At 38.5% G+C, this 21,096-nt stretch overlaps 3 protein-coding genes across 4 annotated transcripts in view; 2 read left to right on the top strand and 1 right to left on the bottom strand.

Moving 5' to 3' along the window:
• The window catches only part of ZDHHC20 (zDHHC palmitoyltransferase 20), a 57,740-nt gene extending 52,128 nt beyond the window's left edge, over nucleotides 1-5,612 (top strand). The window contains exons 12-13 of one of the 2 annotated variants that reach the window (XM_055426395.2): nucleotides 792-869; nucleotides 2,163-5,612. In XM_055426395.2, the coding sequence (XP_055282370.1) occupies nucleotides 792-829 (38 nt within the window). In that variant the 3' untranslated portion in view covers nucleotides 830-869; nucleotides 2,163-5,612. The remainder of the gene's footprint in view (nucleotides 1-791; nucleotides 870-2,162) is intronic. The other variant, XM_055426396.2, reaches the window with a different exon arrangement.
• Nucleotides 5,613-6,032: 420 nt separating this feature from the next.
• MRPL57 (mitochondrial ribosomal protein L57) lies at nucleotides 6,033-6,716 on the bottom strand. Its single transcript, XM_055426397.2, has 2 exons — nucleotides 6,620-6,716; nucleotides 6,033-6,513 (listed from the first exon to the last, which is right to left on the bottom strand). Exon 2 carries the CDS (start codon nucleotides 6,506-6,508, stop codon nucleotides 6,200-6,202), a length of 309 nt encoding a protein of 102 aa, XP_055282372.1. The 5' UTR covers nucleotides 6,509-6,513; nucleotides 6,620-6,716; the 3' UTR covers nucleotides 6,033-6,199.
• On the top strand, nucleotides 6,603-21,096 carry SKA3 (spindle and kinetochore associated complex subunit 3). Its single transcript, XM_055426394.2, has 9 exons — nucleotides 6,603-6,933; nucleotides 8,802-8,863; nucleotides 8,972-9,137; nucleotides 10,934-11,327; nucleotides 13,690-13,772; nucleotides 17,757-17,842; nucleotides 19,009-19,191; nucleotides 20,541-20,671; nucleotides 20,945-21,096. Exons 1-8 carry the CDS (start codon nucleotides 6,831-6,833, stop codon nucleotides 20,667-20,669), a joined length of 1,206 nt encoding a protein of 401 aa, XP_055282369.2. The 5' UTR covers nucleotides 6,603-6,830; the 3' UTR covers nucleotides 20,670-20,671; nucleotides 20,945-21,096.

Below are 21,096 nucleotides of genomic sequence, written 5' to 3'. Positions count from 1 at the left end.
CCCCCCGACCAGAGATCTAACCAGCACCCCCTGCATTGGGAGGTGAAGTCTTTATAATCACTGGACCATGAGGGAAGTCCCCGAAAAGATAATAATTTTGGAGTGCCTTGTACTCTTTGGCTGTCTTTTCTTAGTATAAAAAGAGTGCACTGAGTATATTTTAATATTTTAACCTTTTAGTGATGACTCTTAATAACTTCATGAATTTGTGGATATGTTCTAGAACAGTTGGTAAGATAGAAGTGGGATTTTGAATCAGGCCTGGGTTTGTAATATATAGTCTATTTATTAGCTTTATACATATCTGTGGTTCCTAATAACACTAGTAATAATATTCTTGCACTATAGGAAAATTGTTTGGACATTCAAATCCATTGGTAACTGTAGGAAAGAGCCTAAAACTTGAAAACTTCTTGTCAGAATTTCTGACTTCTTGTTTTGGCTTTCAGTAGCATTTAAATTCTCTTAACTTAGCATCATTAAGGCCTTCATCCAGGTTATTTGCCTCTCAGTATGAAGTCAAGGGAAAATCAGGTTTTTGGACTTGAAATGACTGCTGCTAAACATCTTTAGAGCCAGTGGACATTTTCACCTAGTGTGAAAACCAGACTTGCAGATCTTAGCACTGCTTTCCTTCCTTCTGGGTTCTAACAGCAGACCGATGGTTGGCACCAGAAACCTATTTAGTCCTTACATAAGACTTGCTTTTACTGTGATCATCAATTTTACCATTTAGCTAGGAACCTAATACTTCTTTTTCTGTCATGTCATATATAATTATGTGCTTACAGGGACAAATAACCATGTAACAGTGGCAATAGAAAACTGAGTACCACTTGTTCATAACTAATCAATTGAATAAGAGCAAGGTAAGACAGTATAAAGGTAATTTCTCCAAAAATTGCCCTATATTTGCATGTCATACTCTCAAAAGAGTCTGCAGTTGAGTCTTTCTCATTCTTTCCATTATGGTATCAAATAGCTCAGGACAGATTGAAAGATTACAGCTGCCTACCTCCTGTTTTTTTTCCCATTCCTAGCAGTCTTACTCAATATTTATTGGTAGATTAAGATGAATAAAAATTGTTTAGGATTGGCATATGGACAACTAACCTTTTCAGTAAACGGTACCTTATTAATTTATTTAAGGGGAAAAGGTGATTTTTGCCCAGTGCTGAAGAAATTTGATCCAGAGAAGAGTGACTGAGACTTAAGAGGTTCATTGATGTTATTTACCTGGTTAAAGATGCAGCAGAAAGCAGTTCTCTGTAGCTAAGTACGCAGACCAATGATGCCGTCTCTGTGCCCAGCAACAGTAGTCAGAGGAGGTTTACTTAAATAGGACTAGGAGCCCTGTGAGGGCAGTGCTGACACTGACCCGCAGGGACATTGAGATCTCAAGAAGACAGCTGTGCACGTGTCAGTTGGAAGCTAAGCTCGCTGGCTCAGAAGCATCATGGGCAGCTGTTAGGTTTTTTAAAACCTGCTGTGGTGTTTATTGGTTATCTGTTGCTGCCTAACAGTATACACACTTAGCAGTATAAGACAACACACCTTAATTACCCCAGTTGTCCTGTTCCTATCTGTAATCTCATCTAGGGACACCTACTGCCTCCTGGGTGTTTGTCATTAGCATTCAGTTTCTTACAAGGACCTGGAGCCCGTGTGCACATCACCAGCCCCTGTTGGGACTCCCGGCGGGCAGGGAGCAGCCCGAGCCACACTCGATAATGATGTGTCACCGGCAGCCCCAGGGAGAGCTGGTCCTCCTCAGACAGGGCTCCCGGTCCTGGCTCTGCGCTCTTCTGCGTATAGGTGGAATGATGACTGATACTCCTATTTAAGAATCCTCACTGAAATTCCCACAGACATCCAGTAGCAGTCTCCTGAGCTTAGACCCGGGTTAACAGTAAGGGAAAAATGTAAGCCTCGGCCTCTATTAAAATGCTCATGTGATGCTTCAGGGAGACAGTCAGATCTGGCCCTTGTCTTCAGCTTCTAAAAACCTTTATTATTATTAAGAGCATATTAGTAGAATTAAAGTATTTCCTTTCTTGTTATATTAGCAGCTTTATACCTTAGCCCAGAGAACTGTTTAATCAGTCTTATTTTCAGAAATATAAAATCAAGTTTTAATAATTCAATTGTCTCTGGTTTTGTAGGTTTATAAAAACATATTGTGGACTGATATTTTGTTTTATTTGCAAGAAAATAATCAATGGGATGAAATAATTGAAGTATAAACGAAGATATATTTTTTAAAAAAGGAAACCTTTGTACAGATTGCTGGATCCACAGAAGCACTGCTCCAGAGCGGGAAGATGCCTTAATCTTAAATGAGCCCATTTGTTCAGCATTGACTCACAGCTACAAAAGAGACTTCATTTTCTTTTGGAAGTAACATTTTCTCATAATAACATGAGATGCCATAATATGAGCTATCAGGTCACATGTTAACATGACATATGCATTTTTTTGATACCTGGGTTACATTATTAGAGTTGTTTCTTAGTATCCATATAAATATTCACTCTAAAAACACAAGCTAAAAACTTAAGTGAAGTACATCTAGGTCAGTATGGTGGCTGAAAGTGAATAATAATATGCAAATTACTGCTGCTTGTACTGTGTAAGAAAGAAAATAACTGCTTTTTAAAAAAAAAGATTTGGTGTTTGCTAATTTATAGTTACTGTTTTATACTTTTCAACATTTTTAACAAAGATTTTTTTATTTTTGGCTATAAATTAACACTCAGAAGGACTTAGATACCTAAATATAATCATTTGGAGCACATTTGTATAATTCATTGAAGGCTTAGTTCTAAGCATTAATTAAACCATTTGTATAGTTTTGTGCCCAAGGCTTAAAGAAAATTTGGCAGTGCAAGAAATTTGTTGTGTTTGCTTTTAATGCACTTTTTTGTTGAACTTTCATGGGTATTTATACGGGTAGGGAAACAAAGGCTACATGTGCTATGGAAATACTGGACACAGTAGTACTGTGTTGAAGTAACTAGAAGAAAAAAAGCTATAAGTAAGCTGTTAAAATGTTTTCAGAGTGTTACCTACTGTTGAGTTGACTTTCAAATTTCAAGTAAAGACTGAAATTTGCTTTGAAACTTTTTACATTAATCCCGTAACAGCTTAGACAGCAACTTAAAATGCATTTGAATGGAGGGTAAAACTGTTCAGTATAACAGTTAACCCTAGCCACTGTCAAGAAACAAATTCTCACCTGAGCAGTCATTCAAAACTTCCATTCTCTGAGAGGTGGATTTCACTTTTAAATGCAGGATTTTAAATCTGACTTCCTAACAGCAACCCCTTTCTGCTTACCCTTTTTCCTTTTGAAGTCTAATCTACGTGACAGAAATTGCTGCATTAACTCTAAAGATTAGAATTCATATCCTATAAGGAGAAACAATGTACTGATGTTTCTCCTGTTTATACTGTTCAGTCAAAACTAAAATGATTGATTGCTGCTGAAGTGGGTAGGATTTTAACCAGCATCTATAAATATCCCAGTTAGTTTTCTCCTCTGTAAAATGGGAGTGGGGGAAGGGCTGTTATGATTTGGACAGGACAACCTTTAACATTCTTCGATTTCTAATTCTGCACAATACCTTACTTTACATTTGTCCAACAAATATTTTTGGACGCCCAACAGTATACTAGGGGTAGCTCTAGAATTTCCTAATGTAGCATATATTTTATAGCCATCTATTGCAGGTTTACAGTTTACAGGATTTGTCTAACCTCATGGGCTATATTACTAGATTTTAAAAGGAAGTTAATTTTTTTTCCCCTTTGAATGAGTTAGCTTTGAAAATACAATTTGGAATACTACAATACAGCTTCTATCTTTATTTCAACACGGTAATCTTAATAATCTTGATTCTAGAAAATGTTTATGAGAGTTAAGGGGTATCAGTTTCCAACCAGAAACATCACTTTAGTCTGGCAGTTTGCATATTATAACGAAATGGTAAATGTTTAAACTTATATGCCTGCTTTCAAAAATGTCCTCTGGTACTTCTTATGGACATTTCTATATTCAAGTCAAAAGATTTGATGCACCTGATTAACAACCGAGGAAACTTAATCTTCCCCTTAACCTATCTCGGTGCTTTTTGGTGTTTTTGTCTTTTTCAGTTCTTTCAATTTCTGTCATTTAACATCATCTTTTTTAATAACATAGTATACACCTTTTCAGAAATTTCAAGCTAAAGCCTTTGTTACCTTTGGCTTAATTAATTTATGGCCAATGTCTGCCACACTTTAAAATAATTGACCAAGTTTATTCATACATGTTAATGACCATTCAGCAAGGGCCTGCAGTGGGATGGGAACCAAGGAAAGGCTGTCTCCTTGGTATTTCAGCTGCTACAGCTGCCAACCTTTGGGGTGAAATGGTCAAAATGAAGCCCTGTCAAAATTTATTAGTACGATCTTCGTTGCTTCAAGCACTTGAACAGTTGTGAAATTTAAGGGAAAATTAACAGTTGAATTTCAGGTCTTGCCATTGCCATTAAAAACAAATTAAGACAGGAAACTTGGTCTGTTTGGTAAACCAAACAGGTCTTGGTTTACCTGGGTACGAACTGACTTGAATATTCAGTACCTGAGACATCTGACCACTGTCACTGTGCCAAACCAAAGAGCAGCTGCAGCTTAGTGGTCACTAAACTTGCACTGCTTACAAACGCAGTTTCATCTTTGCATATGGAAGTTTTTTAAATCCTTTTACTTATTTAGTGGTTATGACCCAATGTGCCCTAAGTTAATAGAACTTAGCTTAAATCAAATATGCAATGTTTACTTGAATTTTATTTCTGTTGAAAGCAGATTTTGACTGTTTGTCCATTGCTTAAATTACAGATCTTACAGATGATGGAGATTTCCCTTCCATTATCTTTAAAGCAGATGCATATAAGGGCTTAGTGTTAGGATCTGCATATTTGCAGCGCTAAAGACAAATGACTTACAAATGTTTTGCTTACATGGTGTTCGAGGACTAGCATTGCTATCAATGCAAAGTATTTTTAACTAACCTGTTGAGAAATTAACCGTATTTTTGCATTTCAGCCAAACTAAAGACCATATTTAATATTCTATGATACAGCTAATATGTAAACCTGAAATCATGTTTCATATGATCTGAACTGTATTTTCCAATTTAAATTTAAAATGCAATATAGATTCAGAAAGGTCCATATTTTTCTAACGGCTTCACTTTATATTTTGTTGAGTTGCATAAAGCAGCAAGGAATTGTATTTGTATTAAAAGCTGCAGAAAGTAATTAGTTGAGTTTATCATATTTGTACGATTGCAGATGAGTCTATGCCCATAAGATGGACACTATTTTAAGGTGATCTTTAATGTTTTTATATAAACGAATTTGGAATACAGTTTACTTTGTTTTTACTTATCGAGTCCCGTAAGTCTTGTATTTGTTTCTCATGAGTGTAACCCTGGACCATGACTTTGATATCTTTGCTTTGTCTTTGGGTGACCTAACCTACATTAACATGAAGGTTGAACATTTTAAAACTTTTCTCCCGAAATCATGATGATGATTTACTTTATTAATAAATAAAGTTCTGTATGTGAACAGTTGTTGTTATTGTTATAAACTGATATTTACAAAATGAAAGAGCTGATTTTTGCCATCTTGAATATCTGGTAACATACAGTGTTGAGTTAGAAATAAGAATCTACAAATTTTCTACTATTATTTTCTAAATAATAATCTACTAATAACCACAAGTATTACTTGACTGTGACAACACTGTAGCTTACCTAGACCAAAGGTATAGATGTCTTTATCAAAAAAGCTTTAATTTAGCTTTTACTGAACATTATTTTCAGTTGACCACTTTTAGAGGTAAATCTCAGCAGAAAACGTTATTTCCATGAGTTTGTTTAACTGAAAAAGCTCGTTTTTCCATTTGCGTTTAGTCAATTATTGTTGACAGAAGGGGCGGCTGCGTGATCAAGCCCCAACAACAATCTCTCACTGACGCCCAAAAAGCACAGTTGATAGCTTTATTACGGCTTCGTACAAATGACGTTTGTGTCGTCTATGACGCAGGCCATGCCCGCACTGTCCCTCAGGGGAGCGAGGCGAAAACCCGGGACGAACTAGCCCCGACTGCGGGCAGTGGAGCGTGCGGGGCCGGGGGCCGGCGGGGCTCACGGTCAGGACCACTTCCTGGTGACGTTGAGGTGGTCGAGTTGGTCCTCCAGCCGACGGTGCGCGGGGAACTTGGCGGCCTGCGCAGCCTTGAGCGCCTCGAAGGCGGCCGCCCTGCGGGCGGCCGCGTGGCCGCGCTCCTGCTCGGCCGTGAGGAAGGGCCGACTCAGCCAGTAGTGGTTCTCCGCTTCTATCTCCAGGCGACGGATTACGTTCTGCTTCGCCAGCGCCGACACGGTCCGCGGCCGCCGGTGCTTCCCGATCCACTGCCGGCCGGGGATGCGGCCGCGGCACAGGAGCGCGGTCAGGAACATAGCGCCTGCCGAGGGAAAGAGCGGAGCTGACTGCGCGCCGAACGCGGAAAAAGGGACAGGGGAGCCCCGCCACCTTCCACAGGCCGCCTAGCCCCGCGCCGCGCCACTCACCAGCCGCGCGTCTGGGCCGCCGTGCTCCGCACGCCGGGGAACGACGCCGGAAGTGGGATGCCGGAAGAGCCCTGTCCGGCCCGTTGCCGTCTCCTCGCGTGAGGCTTCACCTATCGCGAGAAAGACCGTTCGCGGCTACGGGAACCAATGGCGCTTCCGGCGCCGGAATTCAAACGGCCGTGGGCTCTAAGGAGGGGAGCTGGCCTCTCCTATGGATCCGATCCGAGGATTTTGCGGGAAGCTGCGGTCTCTGGCTGTCACCCTGGACAGCGAGACGGCCCGGCTGCAGCGAGCGCTGGACGGAGAGGACAGCGGTGAGTGAGCCGCGGGAGGGGAGGTGAAGGGTGTGAGGTGCCATCCCGGGGGACGGGGGCGGTCTTCAAGTACACAGTGTGTGTGCTAATAAAAACACGACCAAAAGAGGAAACGTGTCGTTTCACAGCAGTTTCTCCGCACTGTTCTTGACACGGAGTGACTTTCAGTTAAGTTCAGTTCAGTCGTATCCGACTCTGCGACCCAGTGAACCGCAGCACGCCAGGCCTCCCTGTCCATCACCAACTCCCGGAGTTCACTCAAACTCATGTCCATCGAGTCGGTGATGCTATCCAACCATCTTGTCCTCTGTCTTCCCCTTCTCCTCCTCCCCTCAATCTTTCCCAGCATCAGGGTCTTCTCAAATGAGTCAGCTCTTCGCATCAGGTCGCCAAAGTATTGGAGTTTCAGCTTCAACATCAGTCCTTCCAATGAACACCCAGGATTGATCTCCTTTAGGATGGACTGGTTGGATCTCCTTGCAGTCCAAGGGACCCTCAAGAGTCTTCTCCAGCACCACAGTTATAAAAGCTTCAATTCTTTGGCGCTCAGCTTTCTTTATAGTCCAGCTCTCACATCCATACATGACCACTGGAAAACCAAAGCCTTGACTAGGTGGACCTTTGTTGACAAAGTAATGTCTCTGCTTTTTAATATGCTATCAAGGTTGGTCATACTTTTCCTTCCAAGGAGTAAGCGTCTTTTAATTTTATGGCTGCAATCACCATCTGCAGTTATTTTGGAGCCCCCAAAAATAAAGTCAGCCACTGTTTCTCCATCTGTTTGCCATGAAGTGATGGGACCAGATGCCATGATCTTAGTGTTCTGAATGTTGAGCTTCAAGCCAACTTTTTCACTCTCCTCTTTCACTTTCATCAGGAGGCTGTTTAGTTCTTCTTCACTTTCTGCCATAAGGATGGTGTCATCTGCATATCTGAGGTTATTGATATTTCTCCCAGCAATCTTGATTCCAGCTTGTGCTTCCTCCAACCCAGCATTTCTCATGATGTACTCTGCATATAAGTTAAATAAGCAGGGTGACAATATACAGCCTTGATGTACTCCTTTTCCTATTTGGAACCAGTCTGTTGTTCCATGTCCAGTTCTAACTGTTGCTTCCTGACCTGTATACACATTTCTCAAGAGGCAGATCAGGTGGTTTTTGGTCTCACCCAAATAGCCCACAGTCGTAGTGTCTGTATTTTCCCCGACAATCCATATTGCCTACAGAAAGGCTAGTACTCAACACTGCTTTCTAATAAAGCAGAATTCTCCACCACTGACATTTCTATTAGGTTTTTTTTTTTAAGTTGTCGGAAGAGTAGTTCAGATTTTGAGATTTTGTGTGTCGTAATTGTAATATGCCTTAAAATATTGCACCCTATAGGCACAGACTCCTTTTACTTTAATAATGTTGTCGGTAGTTTTTCAGCCATTTCAAAATGTTTAGGCTTGTGACTGTGAAAACAATATATGTGTACAGCAAAATGTTTGAGGTAATGGGAAAGTAGAAAGAAAATCTTTGCTACACCTTCACCACCAGAAGACACTGCTATTAATTTTCAATAGCTTTTCTACCATTCTTACTTTTCACTGTTGCTTTGTTATGCTTGACTTTGTTTATGTGGTTGAGATAATGCTGTAAGACACAGAATTGTATGAATGGTTTTGGATTTTTAATATACAACAGAATTGCTTTCCATAAAGCTTTACCTGCTTATCATGTAGATATGTTCACTTTGAAAGTTCATCAAACTATATATTTCTGTACTTTTTATATAAAGATTTTATAATTCTAAAAAACTTATATTTTCTTATTTTTTCCTCCTTTTCCTTGTTATACTTTTTCCATTCAATATTCGTATTGAAGACTTTGAAGATTGTCCAATGAGAGTTCTACATGACCTTAACTCAGAAGTACGAATTCTAAAGGTATCAATTCTACAATATTAATTTATCATTTTTATGTGGTAATTTTTACAAAATTATAAGTAGACTTAGTCAAATGTTAAATTAAAATGTACTTTGTTTTTATGAAAGGATGATGTCAGTATTCTTCTTGATAAAGCAAACTTGGAAAGTCAAGAAAACATTGGTTTCATAAAAGCAACAAAAGTATTGATGAAAAAGAATTCAATGGATATCATGAAAATAAAAGAGTTTTTCCAGAAGTATGGATATACTCCACGTGCCAAGAAAAATTCAGGTGTGAATAACTAGCCTTTTTTAGCATTTGTTTTAGTATTAAAGCATCATGATTAAGACTACTATAGGGTTGGCCATCGTTTCTAGTTCTGATTCTGCCATTATGTGATAGACATTTGATCGTTTATTCAGCAATCCCTGTGTTCTGGATGCAGTGCTGATTGGTAGTGCAGTGTGAAGGCAGTCCTTGCTCTCCTTTACAAATGCTAGATGAGAACCAATACAGTGCTGGATGAAAGAAGGGTACAAGATAAATCTACATGGCTTAACAAAGATAGCTGGTTTTTGGTCAGTTTTGACAGTAAGTAGCTGAGAGACCACCCTTAAGCCATGCTATTTCACTTTTTCATTCTCAGCTTCTTCCTCCATAGAATGAGAAAATTTGGCTATGTGAATTCATAAAGTACTTTTTAGTTATAAATTGCTGATGACGGGTAGGAGAGCATGGTGGTTTAGAATTTAGAGTCAAACTGCCTGAATTCAAATCTAATTTCACTACTTACTAGTCATATTCATCTTTGACCAGTTACTTTGTATCTCAATTTGTCATCTCTAAAGTAGACATTTTGTTTGTTTTCTGACCCCACCAGGGCCACAGCCCTGAAAGTGCTGAGTTCTGACTACAAGACCACCAGGGAAGTCCTATAAAGTAGAAATGTTTAACAGTAGCTACCTCTGAGGTTGTGTAAGAATTAAATGAAACAAAATTTGCTTAGAACGGGATCTTGTATGCTAATCATCCATTGTTAACTATTGTTGTTAGTGTTATACCCATACCTGTGAGGAACTAATTTCAGTATGTTTCAGTGTCTTCATTTCTGTTATGAAAATGATCTTTGTGTGTAAATAAAACAGTAATTAGATTCAACAAATATGTACATATTGAAGAGATACATGAAAGATAAGTTAAACAGTCTGTGTGGTACACTGGAAAGAATTCAGTTGACTTTGGTGTGAACAAGTAGACTTTGGTTACTCAGAAACTGGTTCCACTAGTTACTATTACATGTAATAGTAATTTCTCTTAAGTAACTGTTCCTCACTAGTGAAATAGAGCTGCTAATAAATACCTCCCTAAGAGGTAGTAATAATGGTGATGACTTTATTTTATTAAACTCATCAGTGACAGCCTTGTAATCAATTCAACAGTAGTTTTCCTGGTAGTTCTTGTGACGTTTCTCAGAATTAACAGAAAGCACATTGCCGAAACACAATTCTGAATCAGCAGCTCTTCAAGGGCCAAAAACCAGGAAATCAAAGTTTTTATAACCTTTTTTTTTTAAATGATGCATCCTTCAGATTTAAGCCTATGCACACAAAAACAATACCCTGTCCTAGTTCATTTCAGCTGCCAATTAAAGTAATGTCTTCAAAGAAAAAGTGTGTGCCTCTTCACTTCCCTCAATCTGTTGGATGTCTTAGTTGGTCAAGTAAATGTACAGCCTAAGCTTACCCCTTTTCTCTGCATTTGAGCTCAAAAGATTCTGACAGGGATCTATAGGGTTAGGGTTAAGAAATTGCAGTTTTATTTGTGGGTACTGATTTTTCATCTTTGAACAGTTTTCTTCCCTCCTCTGATGTATCATTAAGAAGAAATGTGGGGATATAAGCAGTACATGTCAGAAAGTGAAAGGTACAGTTGAAATTAAAAAACAAGAATATTTTCTCCTTAGAAAATAAGGAGAGAGCTTTTGCTGATTGGGGACATTTCAGATGGAGCTGTTTTATGTGGTTGTAGTATATGACATTTTCTAGTTTGATGTTTGACCAGAACATGACCTTGATTCTTCCTCTCAGTGGATGAGCAAGGTGACTCTAAACCAGAGTCCAGTGAATGTGAACATCCTGAGAAGCCTGACGTGAAAGATGATTTGTTGGATTCTGCTGCTGCAAGCATTTCTGTTTCTGAGACATCACCGCGTAGTCCACAACTTTCTGATTTTGGACTTGAGCGGTACATCGTATCCCAAGTTCTACCAAACCCTCCCCAAGCAGTAAACAACCAGAAGGAAGAGCCAAAACTTTTAACTCCATTTTCCAAACACTCACTAGTAAAAACTCCAAAATGTGCGCTAAAGATGGATGATTTTGAGTGTGTAACTCCTAAATTAGAACACTTTGGTATCTCTGAATATACTATGTGTTTAAATGACGATTACACAATTGGACTTAAAAATGTGAAAACTAACAGGTAAGCAGCTTTCTTAAATGGAATATTTTATCTAACTTTCTAAATCTTTTGTATTTATTGATTTTTTCCCCCTAGAAGAAATCTCTCTCAGACAATACCTTACTTTCAAAGGTTTCCAGATACTTCATATTTCAAACTTTTCTGAATCACCAATTCCATCAGTAAAGTGTGAACTATTAGTTTCCTTGGTTTAGAAGATATAGAAGATTTTGAATAAGAGCCTAAAAACACTTGGTATTTGATGGGATAGAGAAGAAGGGATAAAATAAAAAACTAAATTACTAAAAAAAAGAAGGGGGGGGATTGTTTCCATATAGAAACTTGGGAAGAAAAGAGTATCTAAGATAGAGCACAGATTTCTGATTTGTTGCCTGAGATGATGCTCAGGAACTAAAAGAATACCTGCAGCTTGGGGGTCCCTGAAGAAAAATGGCAACCCACTCCAGTGTTCTTGCCTAGAAAATTCCTGGACAGAGGAGCCTGGCTGGCTAAAGTCCATGAGGTTGTAGAGTCAGCCATGACTGAGCACATCTTGGAGATAAAGGTGTTGAGTTTCTTTACATGTTGGTTTTGAGGTACTCTTAAGCTTAGGTATTGAAATACGAATTTGAAGCACAGTGATGAATTCCATGCTACACTGAAGAAATATGGGAGTGATCTGTATGGAAGTGGTAATTAATGTTAAAATGAAAATACCATCTATCAAAGTACCACTCTTAAATGCATATCTTTAGGAACTGTAGTTATTAAAAAGAAAATAAATATTCTACTCAAAGTGTCAGAAAAAAACAACTGGAGAACAGGGACAGGAATATTTGGAAACTCATAAAATAAGTTTCCTATAATTCCAAAATAAAAAAAAGTAGAATAATTTCAATAGATGTCAAGAATTTTATGAAATTAGACACCCGTTCTTCATTTAAATTGTTTGGTTAACTCTCAGTAGAAGGATACTTCATTAATGTAATAATGTGAATATCTTACTTAATAGTGAAGCTGTCACCATTATTAAACATCATTGGTTTTATTTATTTCTTTTAACATTGTTCTTGATGTTGTAGCCAATGTAATGAGATACAAAACAAATAAAGATTACCATGATGTATTCCTAGGCCATGTTTTGTACCTAGGCAACTTGAGAAAGGCACAGCTAAAATTTGTAGAAGCTGATGTAAGATTTATTTTATATAAGTATGAGATAACTACCTAAAATAATATGCTTTCCTATATTTTATTATAACTAGTTGTTAAATACAGCGGAAAAGTCATTAAAATTCTCAGCAAAAAAGTAAAATACTCCTGGAGTTTTATGTGAAAGACCTATATGAATAAAACTACTAAACATTTCTGAGTTAAAGGGAAAATTAGAATGAAAAAGTATACCATGTTCCTGAGCAGAATGACTGAATATTACTAAGATGTTTAATCGTATCAAGTTAATTTATGGATATCATACAATTAAAATAAAACCGTAGGTTTTTTTTTTTTTCCTCTAAGGTAGATCATGGTAGAGCATGAAGGATGTGTGAGAAAACTATTCAAATGATTTGGAATAATAAAAAGTAAGGATAACTAAGAAAATAATGAAAACAGTAATGAGGAGATTTAACTTACCAGTTATTAAAACATATAAAGCTACAATAAGTAAAACAGTATAAAATTGTGACAGAATGGACCTATTGCAGAAACAGCCTCTAATTTACCTAAGAATTTAATATATACTGATGATATTTTTCAAGTTAAGATTATTCAGTAAATTACACTAGGACAGTTTGTTAATTGAACTATTTTATTCAGTAATGTTCTTTTTTATAACTATATTTTAGACATCTGGGTAATTGGCTAGAACAACTTTAATAAGATGGCAAGGTCAGTCTTAGTCTAAAAAATGTTCTTAATCTCTGTCTGTATACTGGTATAAAACTCCACTTTATGATTTTGAAGCCAAGAGCTAACAGTTTCTATATTGGAACCAAGGAGTTGAGCTCACAGCTTTCCTTGAAGTCTTTTTTTTTTTTTGACTAGCATGCAGGATCCTACTTCCCCAACCAGGGATCCAACTTGCTACCCCCTGCAGTGGAAAAAGCAGAATCCCAACCACTGGACCACCAGGAAATTCCCTAAGTCAAAGATTTTTAACCACTTCTAAGTCAAAGCTGCCAATACAAAATAGTTCTTAACCTTTTTTGAGCTATGGATATACATTTAAAAAAAGAAAAGAAAAAAGATTTCCATGGAATTTATTTTCCATAAAACATAATTGAATGTCCAGACTTAATGATATATAATAAGATTAAATAATTTTCCAGAGATTTAATATTAACTTTTTTTAACTCTAATATTTCCCTATGGATCACACCAGTGAGACCACAGAAACAGAACCAGTGCCCAATGATAATGTCTTTGCCACTCCTGGCCTCATATCCCAGCCATTGGGAAAAAATGGTAAGTATGAATTTCAAGTTATTTCTCAGGTGTACTCTTTCCAGACTATCTTTCTACAATAAGTGGTGCTATCACCTAAGACATTCTAATAGCCTTCTGTATCTTCTCAGTTCATAATACTGAATTATATAAAGTACCATTATATGAAGTACCATTTCATTCAAGTTCCGTATGATTTCATACAAGAGAAATAGTTTTCTGTTTTTCACACTCTTCCTGATTGTATTCAGTATTTTCGAGCTTCTTTGTTAACATTTTAACTTAAAATATAAATATTAACTCACCAATCTTTAATGTATAGCCAATAGTACTTTTTTTGTTTGAATTTAGCTTCAGCTTATTGATTAGAGTTCTAAATTATCTTTCTTACATAAACCACACCCAGAATACATCAGCTATCATTTCAGATTTTGGATTTTTTTAATAGTAGAAAAACTTAAAATATTTTCATGTAGTATTTTCACATTTGTCCCAGCAAACATGAAAACATTGGTTTTTATGTAAATATAAAATTTAAAATCCTAGAGTTTTATGGTTTTAAAAAATTATCTATAATCATCTAATCTATACCAAATTTATTGGAAACTCTTTAAGAACTATTCTGTCAAGTCTTTATAAAGTTTTGGACGTATTTTCAGAAAAATTCTCTTTTCTGTGCTAACTTCACTGACTTCTTACTAAATTAACAAGTACTGATGGCATAAACAAGTTTGAAAAAATACGACTGACTCATAGTAAGCTAAACTCAACTTATCAGAGCATGATTATGTTAAATAGATGCCTTTTTTTTAAAAAAAAAAAAAAGGTTGAACCACTACCTCTTTCACACCACACTCAGAAATCAATTCCCAGTGAACTATAACTTTTTAGAAAATGATAATGGAAGATATCTTTATGCTTTCAGAAGTGAGATGGGTTTTCTAAAGAATAGTTTACTGACTAAAATTCTTCAATATATCATCAGCAATATCTTTTATGGAAGGAACAGAATGCTTAGGTTTATCCATTAATAATTTGGTTCAGTGTAGGCAAGGCTATGGTTTTTCCAGTGGTCATGTATGGATGTGAGAGTTGGACTGTGAAGAAAGCTGATCGCCGAAGAATTGATGCTTTTACCCTTATGGCAGAAAGTGAAGAGGAACTCAAAAGCCTCTTGATGAAAGTGAAAGAGGAGAGTGAAAAGGTTGACTTGAAGCTCAACATTCAGAAAACAAAGATCATGGCATCTGGTCCCATCACTTCATGGGAAATAGATGGAAAAACAGTGGAAACAGTGTCAGACTTTATTTTTTTGGGCTCCAAAATCACTGCAGATGCTGATTGCAGCCATGAAATTAAAAGACGCTTGCTCCTTGGAAGGAAAGTTATGACCAACCTTGATAGTATATTAAAAAGCAGAGACATTACTTTGCCGACCAAGGTCCGTCTAGTCAAGGCAATGGTTTTTCCCGTGGTCATGTATGGATGTGAGAGTTGGACTGTGAAGAAGGCTGATCGCCGAAGAATCGATGCTTTTGAACTGTGGTGTTGGAGAAGACTCTTGAGAGTCCCTTATACTGCAAGGAGATCCAACCAGTCCATTCTAAAGGAGATCAATCCTGGATGTTCATTGGAGGGACTGATGCTGAAGCTGAAACTCCAATACTTTGGCCACCTCATGCGGCGAGTTGACTCACTGGAAAAGACTTTGATGCTGGGAAAGGTTGGGGGCGGGAGGAGAAGGGGACGACAGAGAATGAGATGGCTGGATGGCATCACCGACTCTGTGGACGTGAGTTTGAGTGTACTCCGGGAGTTGGTGAGGGACAGGGAGGCCTGGCGTGCTGTGATTCATGGGGTCGCGGAGAGTCGGACACGACTGAGTGACTGAACTGAACTGAACTGAACTGTGGTGCTGGAGAAGACTCTTGAGAGTCCCTTGGACTGCAAGGAGATCCAACCAGTCCATTGTAAAGGAGATCTATCCTGGGTGTTCATTGGAAGGACTGATGCTAAAGCTGAAACTCCAATACTTTGGCCACCTCATGTGAAGAGTTGACTCACTGGAAAAGATTCTGATGCTGGGAGGGATTGGGGGCAGGAGGAGAAGGGGAGGACAGAGAATGAGATAGCTGGATGGCATCACCGACTCGATGGACATGAGTTTGAGTGAACTCCGGGAGTTGGTGATGGACAGGGAGGCCCGACGTGCTATGATTCATGGGGTCACAAAGAGTCGGACACGACTGAGTGACTGAACTGAACCGAACTGAAGCTTATTAATAGAGCCATATTTTATTTGTTTCTTAAGGGATAGTTGTTGTTTAATCATTAAGTCATGTCCAACTCTTTGTGACCCCATGGACTGTAGCCCACCGGGCTCCTCTGTCCATAGGATTTTCCAGGCAAGAATACTGGAGTGGGTTTCCATTTCCTCCTCCAGGGTATCTTCCTTACCCAGAAATCAAACCTGCACCTCCTCCATTGGCAGCCAGAATCTTTACCACTGAGCCACCTGGGAATCCCTTATTTAGTCTGCTGCTGCTGCTGCTACTAAGTCGTTTAGCAAGGTTGCAAGGTACAAATGTAATGCACAAAAATGAACAATTCTAGTATAAGCTCTACAAACAATAAAAACTATATTTGAAAAATATATTTTACAACAGCAACAAAAATATACCTACATATAAATCTATTAAAAACTGTGTGAGACTTTTATGGGAAAATCAAATTTCTGCAGATGAAACAGGAGGAGGAAGAGGTCAAGGAAGGTCACTTGCCTTCCAAGATATTAGGACTTACTCTAAAGCTATAGTAACTAACTACAAGTTACTTGATTAGTCAGGGATGGCAAAACAGCCATTGGAACAAAAGAGGAAACGTGTCGTTTCACAGCAGTTTCTCCGCACTGTTCTTGACACGGAGTGACTTTCAGTTAAGTTTAGTTCAGTCGTATCCGACTCTGCGACCCAGTGAACCGCAGCACGCCACTGCAGGGTTGCCATTTCCTTCTCCAGTGTGTGGAAGTGAAAAGTGAAAGTGAAGTCGTGTCAGACTAGTAGCGACCCCATGGACTGCAGCCCACCAGGCTGAAATGCTAAAATGATCCTATAGAGTGGGTCTTCTGGTTTACTGTCTCCAACATTGTTTGAATTCCTGTTTCTCCATCTTTCTAGCATTTGATGATTAGACTAGATAAAATTTTGCCAGTTTAATCATTTTGCTAACATATTTACTTTTCTCTCTGGTATTTAAGGTTTCTTCACACTTTGTTACAGACAGCAAATCTCTCTTTTTTGTTCCAATGGCTGTTTTGCCATCCCTGACTAATCAAGTAACTTGTAGTTACTTACTATAGCTTTAGAGTAAGTCCTAATATCTTGGAAGGCAAGTGACCTTCCTTGACCTCTTCCTCCTCCTGTTTCATCTGCAGAAATTTGATTTTCCCATAAAAGTCTCACACAGTTTTTAATAGATTTATATGTAGGTATATTTTTGTTGCTGTTGTAAAATATATTATTTTTCAAATATAGTTTTTATTGTTTGTAGAGCTTATACTAGAATTGTTCATTTTTGTGCATTACATTTGTACCTTGCAACCTTGCTAAACTTTTATTAGTGCTAATCCCTGGTGACTCAGATAGTAAAGAATCTGCTTGCAATGCAGGAGACATGGGTTTGATCCCTGGGTCAGGAAGATCCCCTGGAGAAGGGCATGGCAATCCACTCCAGTATTCTTGCCTGGAGAATCCCATGGACAGAGGAGCCTAGCGGGCTACAGTCCACGGGGTCACAAAGAGTTGGACACGACTGAGAGACTAACACTTTGAACTTTGAATTAGATTGTGAATATGACAGTTTTGTTTTTTTTTTCCAGTCAAGTACACACTAAAGTTAGAATATTTTAAGTTATTAAAAATAAAGTGCACAGTTGATACTGACAAGTTTTATAAAAGTTAAAGTCTTTTAGATCTGTATTTTCATGCCCTTGTATGTGTCTTCTAGATGCTGAGCACACACATTCTCCCTTGGCACCTACATTCTGCACTCCTGGTTTGAAAGTCCCTTCTACAAAGAGCAGCACAACTATGGTAAACATCCATCCCTAGTGAATCAGACACACTATTTCCAGACACAGTCAATCTGTTTAGAATACATAGGCTGCAGTAGCCTTAGGAAGTGTATTTAGTATTTCCAGAGGATCATTTGGCAGCATGTATCCAGAGCTTTCCATTGTTTTCACACCCTTTAACCAGAATTTATTCTCAGGCATATTGGGCCAGAGATTTATAACAGTGAAGTTATGGCATTATTTATAAGAGCAGAACATGGGAACAAATGTCAAATGATAAGGGGGGGGGGGGGAAGCATATTAAGGAAATCCATAAGATCCAGTGTCATGTGGCAAGCATGTTTTAAAAAACAGAAAAGAACATAGAATGTCTTCAAGAAAAATTTAACGGACAGTGATATGTATGGGCATGTATACACGTACACACATTCTCATATTTTAAGGAAGAATAATGGATAGAAACACCAAAATGGGTGATTCTTATACCTTTTATTCCAAAATTTTCCCAGTGAACAAATGTACTACGTATGCAGGATCTCATCCTTGTGTCAAGTTGTTATGCACACTTAGACAACCAGTCTGGTAGAGGGGGCTGTCAGCGGATTCTCCATCAGTGATGAAAATGGTCTGTACTGTGTGCTCTCCAGCTAGGAGTCAGTTGCTGAGCACATGAAATGTGTCTAGTGCAGCTGAGGCACTCACTTTCAGTTTTTTAATTTTATTAATGTGTAATTGCACCATGTGCCTTGTGGTAACCCACTGTGTTCCTGGCCATGTGGACGGCATCCCCTCAGTGTTCCCTCTGGCCCTGGGGAGACAGGCCAGGTCGGTGGGAATGGGCCATTACCTCCCTGGCAAAGCTCATCATCGCTGTGACTCTGGCCTGGCCAGGATAGAGTTGCCTGAGTCTGCATGGTGAATCCATCTAAATCTGGGGCTCAGCCAGCCAGTCTGCTTAGACTGTACGTGCAGCCCTCCCTCAGCCCTGAGTAATGAACATGGTGCTCTGTCCTCCCCATGCCCTTTCTTTGTGTCCTTGATTATATTTAGTTCTTGGCCAGGGAAGAGGGGGTCACTTTGGGCCTCCAAAGAGAGATCCCAACAGAGCTAACAATTTATGAACAGTTTTTATCACTATATTACTTTATTACCCCCATAATTTAATGATTTATTTTTATTCAATAGGTATCCACAAACAGTTCATCGAATGACTTAGAAACAAAAGAAAGTACATCATTAGTTTCAAATTCAGACGAGTGCTTTGAGAATTTTGCAGATCCCTCTTCTCCTACAATTTCTTCTTATGAGAATCTGCTCAAAACACCTACACCTCCAGAAGTTACTACGATTCCAGAAGATATTCGCCAGGTTATTTTTCTAGGCTACTGTTTTGGTTTATTTTTCCTGCAAAAAGACCTGAACTAGATATAAACTGTATTATTTATCAGGCTGATGTATGTATCTAAATCTTAATTCTGGCCTGTTAAGGCCATCTAAACTGGCTAAGGCTCTTCAGAGCTGAGCTGTGATATCACCATACTTTTGTGCCCTCATAAGGCATTTTCTCCTTAATTTCATGTTCTTAAATATATTCTTAAAATATTTTCTAATGATTGGTCAAATGTGATCACCTTGGTAACCATGTCTCCCCTAAGGTTTCTGGCAAGATCAGAAATGTCATTTACCCTTCAGTTCTCCATCATTGGAGAACCCTGAATAACTTGGATCAGGGCTTCTTGAACTTGAGACGTCCAGATGTCTTGGACCTCAGTTTAAGAAGCACTTGTTTAAATATGTTAGAATATCTGATTATTTTTTATGTGACCTCCACATGACTTGTAGGATCTTAGTTCCCTGAGCAGGGATTGAACCCAGGCTCCAGCAGTGAAAGTGAGTCCTAACCACTGGACCACCAGGGAAGTCCCATAGAATATCTGATTCTTTGTTTTGTTTCTTACTTTTTTATCTGATTCTTTAGTACAACATAATTTACCAGCAGTCTGTTTGGCTGGTTTATAACAACTACCTACTCCACTAAGTAACCACTATGATTCTTTTGAGCATCCGCACTTAAAAGTTAGTGTTCGGCAGTTATTGCTTAGGCAAATGGAATTCTTAATAACCATTCTAGAAATCTGCCTAGCTTATGGAGAAGGCGAATACTTGGGGAAATACCCAAATGCCATTGGAAGGGACTCATCCTAAGATATCAGTAAAGCATTTGCTTTCCTGGCATTATAATATGTTGAGGAAGGAGCATTTCCTGTCTATAGCGTCATACAGTCTCCAGTTTGCCATAGTGCCTTCTCTCTTTATTTCTGTGTTAAAGGAGGGAAATATATTTAACATATCAGCTCTTTATGAAAAATCATAGTTAATACTTCAGGTTCTTCTTTGTATAATCTTTCCTTTGAGCATCTTTATCAGCATCTGCTGATCTTTCCTTTGAACATCTTTGTAAAGGCTTAATTTGCTCTCAGGGCTGCCCTGCTGCTTGCTTCCTTTGACCTGTGGTACATTTAACTTTCCAGCCTGTATGCCCAAGCTCACCCTCTAAAATCTCCATCTCATCTGCCCTGTGGAATGTCTGTGCTGCTAAACATTCTGCTTCAAATAACCCATATCTTCACATTTTCCTTGACCTTTACTGACTTTTATAAAGGCTTCAGATTTATGTTGTTTGTATGACGTAGTGAAAGGAGTTTGCTTTCTTATAGATTTTATCAAAATACAACTCAAACCTAGCATCTCCAGTAGCAGTTAGAGCGCTGCCACCCAGCAAAGTGTTCCTTCCTCGGCATGGAGGACAGAATGTGCGAGATGCCAGTAACAAAGAAAACTGGTGAAGGTGAGTATGTTCCCATGTTATCTGAGGAGAACATTGAAAAGTTCACATTGGGATGGCGATTAAACATCTGGAGTTGACACTTGCAGCTTAGGACACAACCCAGAGCTTGTGATCCCTACGTCTCCAGCTCCCACACTAGCCCCCTGGACGATGTCGCAGGGAGTTCATTCCCAGTTGTATTATGAGTGTGAAAACAGGTCTTCAGTGTCCTGTCATTTGTCTTGTTGAAGGCTACTATATCCAACTGATATTTTTTATTGTATCTTCCTACAGAAATGACAGTGGATCCATCCTTCCGTTACGGAAACTGAACAGAATGAGATGAACGCAAATCTGGTCTCACTTTGTTTTCAACATCCCTATGTCGTCCCCCTTTTGAAAAACCAATTCATGTTAAAGATGAGTATGGACACTAATAACAAAAA

Source organism: Moschus berezovskii, chromosome 13, assembly GCF_049115385.1.
Source record: "Moschus berezovskii isolate FMDL1 chromosome 13, NW_MosBer_1.0, whole genome shotgun sequence".
In the NCBI taxonomy this organism is placed as follows: Eukaryota; Metazoa; Chordata; class Mammalia; order Artiodactyla; family Moschidae; genus Moschus; species Moschus berezovskii.
Note: the sequence above shows the minus strand (reverse complement) of the source record. Positions and strands in the feature narration are given on the sequence as shown.

What these genes read in the sequence shown, in the direction of transcription:
- MRPL57 (XM_055426397.2), bottom strand. Translation starts at nt 6,508, where the DNA reads ATGTTCCTGACCGCGCTCCTGTGCCGCGGCCGCATCCCCGGCCGGCAG.
- SKA3 (XM_055426394.2), top strand. Translation starts at nt 6,831, where the DNA reads ATGGATCCGATCCGAGGATTTTGCGGGAAGCTGCGGTCTCTGGCTGTC. An exon ending in ACGTGCCAAGAAAAATTCAG is followed by an intron (nt 9,138 to 10,933) that starts GTGTGAATAACT and finishes TCTTCCTCTCAG; the next exon opens with TGGATGAGCAAGGTGACTCT. An exon ending in TTCCAGAAGATATTCGCCAG is followed by an intron (nt 19,192 to 20,540) that starts GTTATTTTTCTA and finishes GCTTTCTTATAG; the next exon opens with ATTTTATCAAAATACAACTC.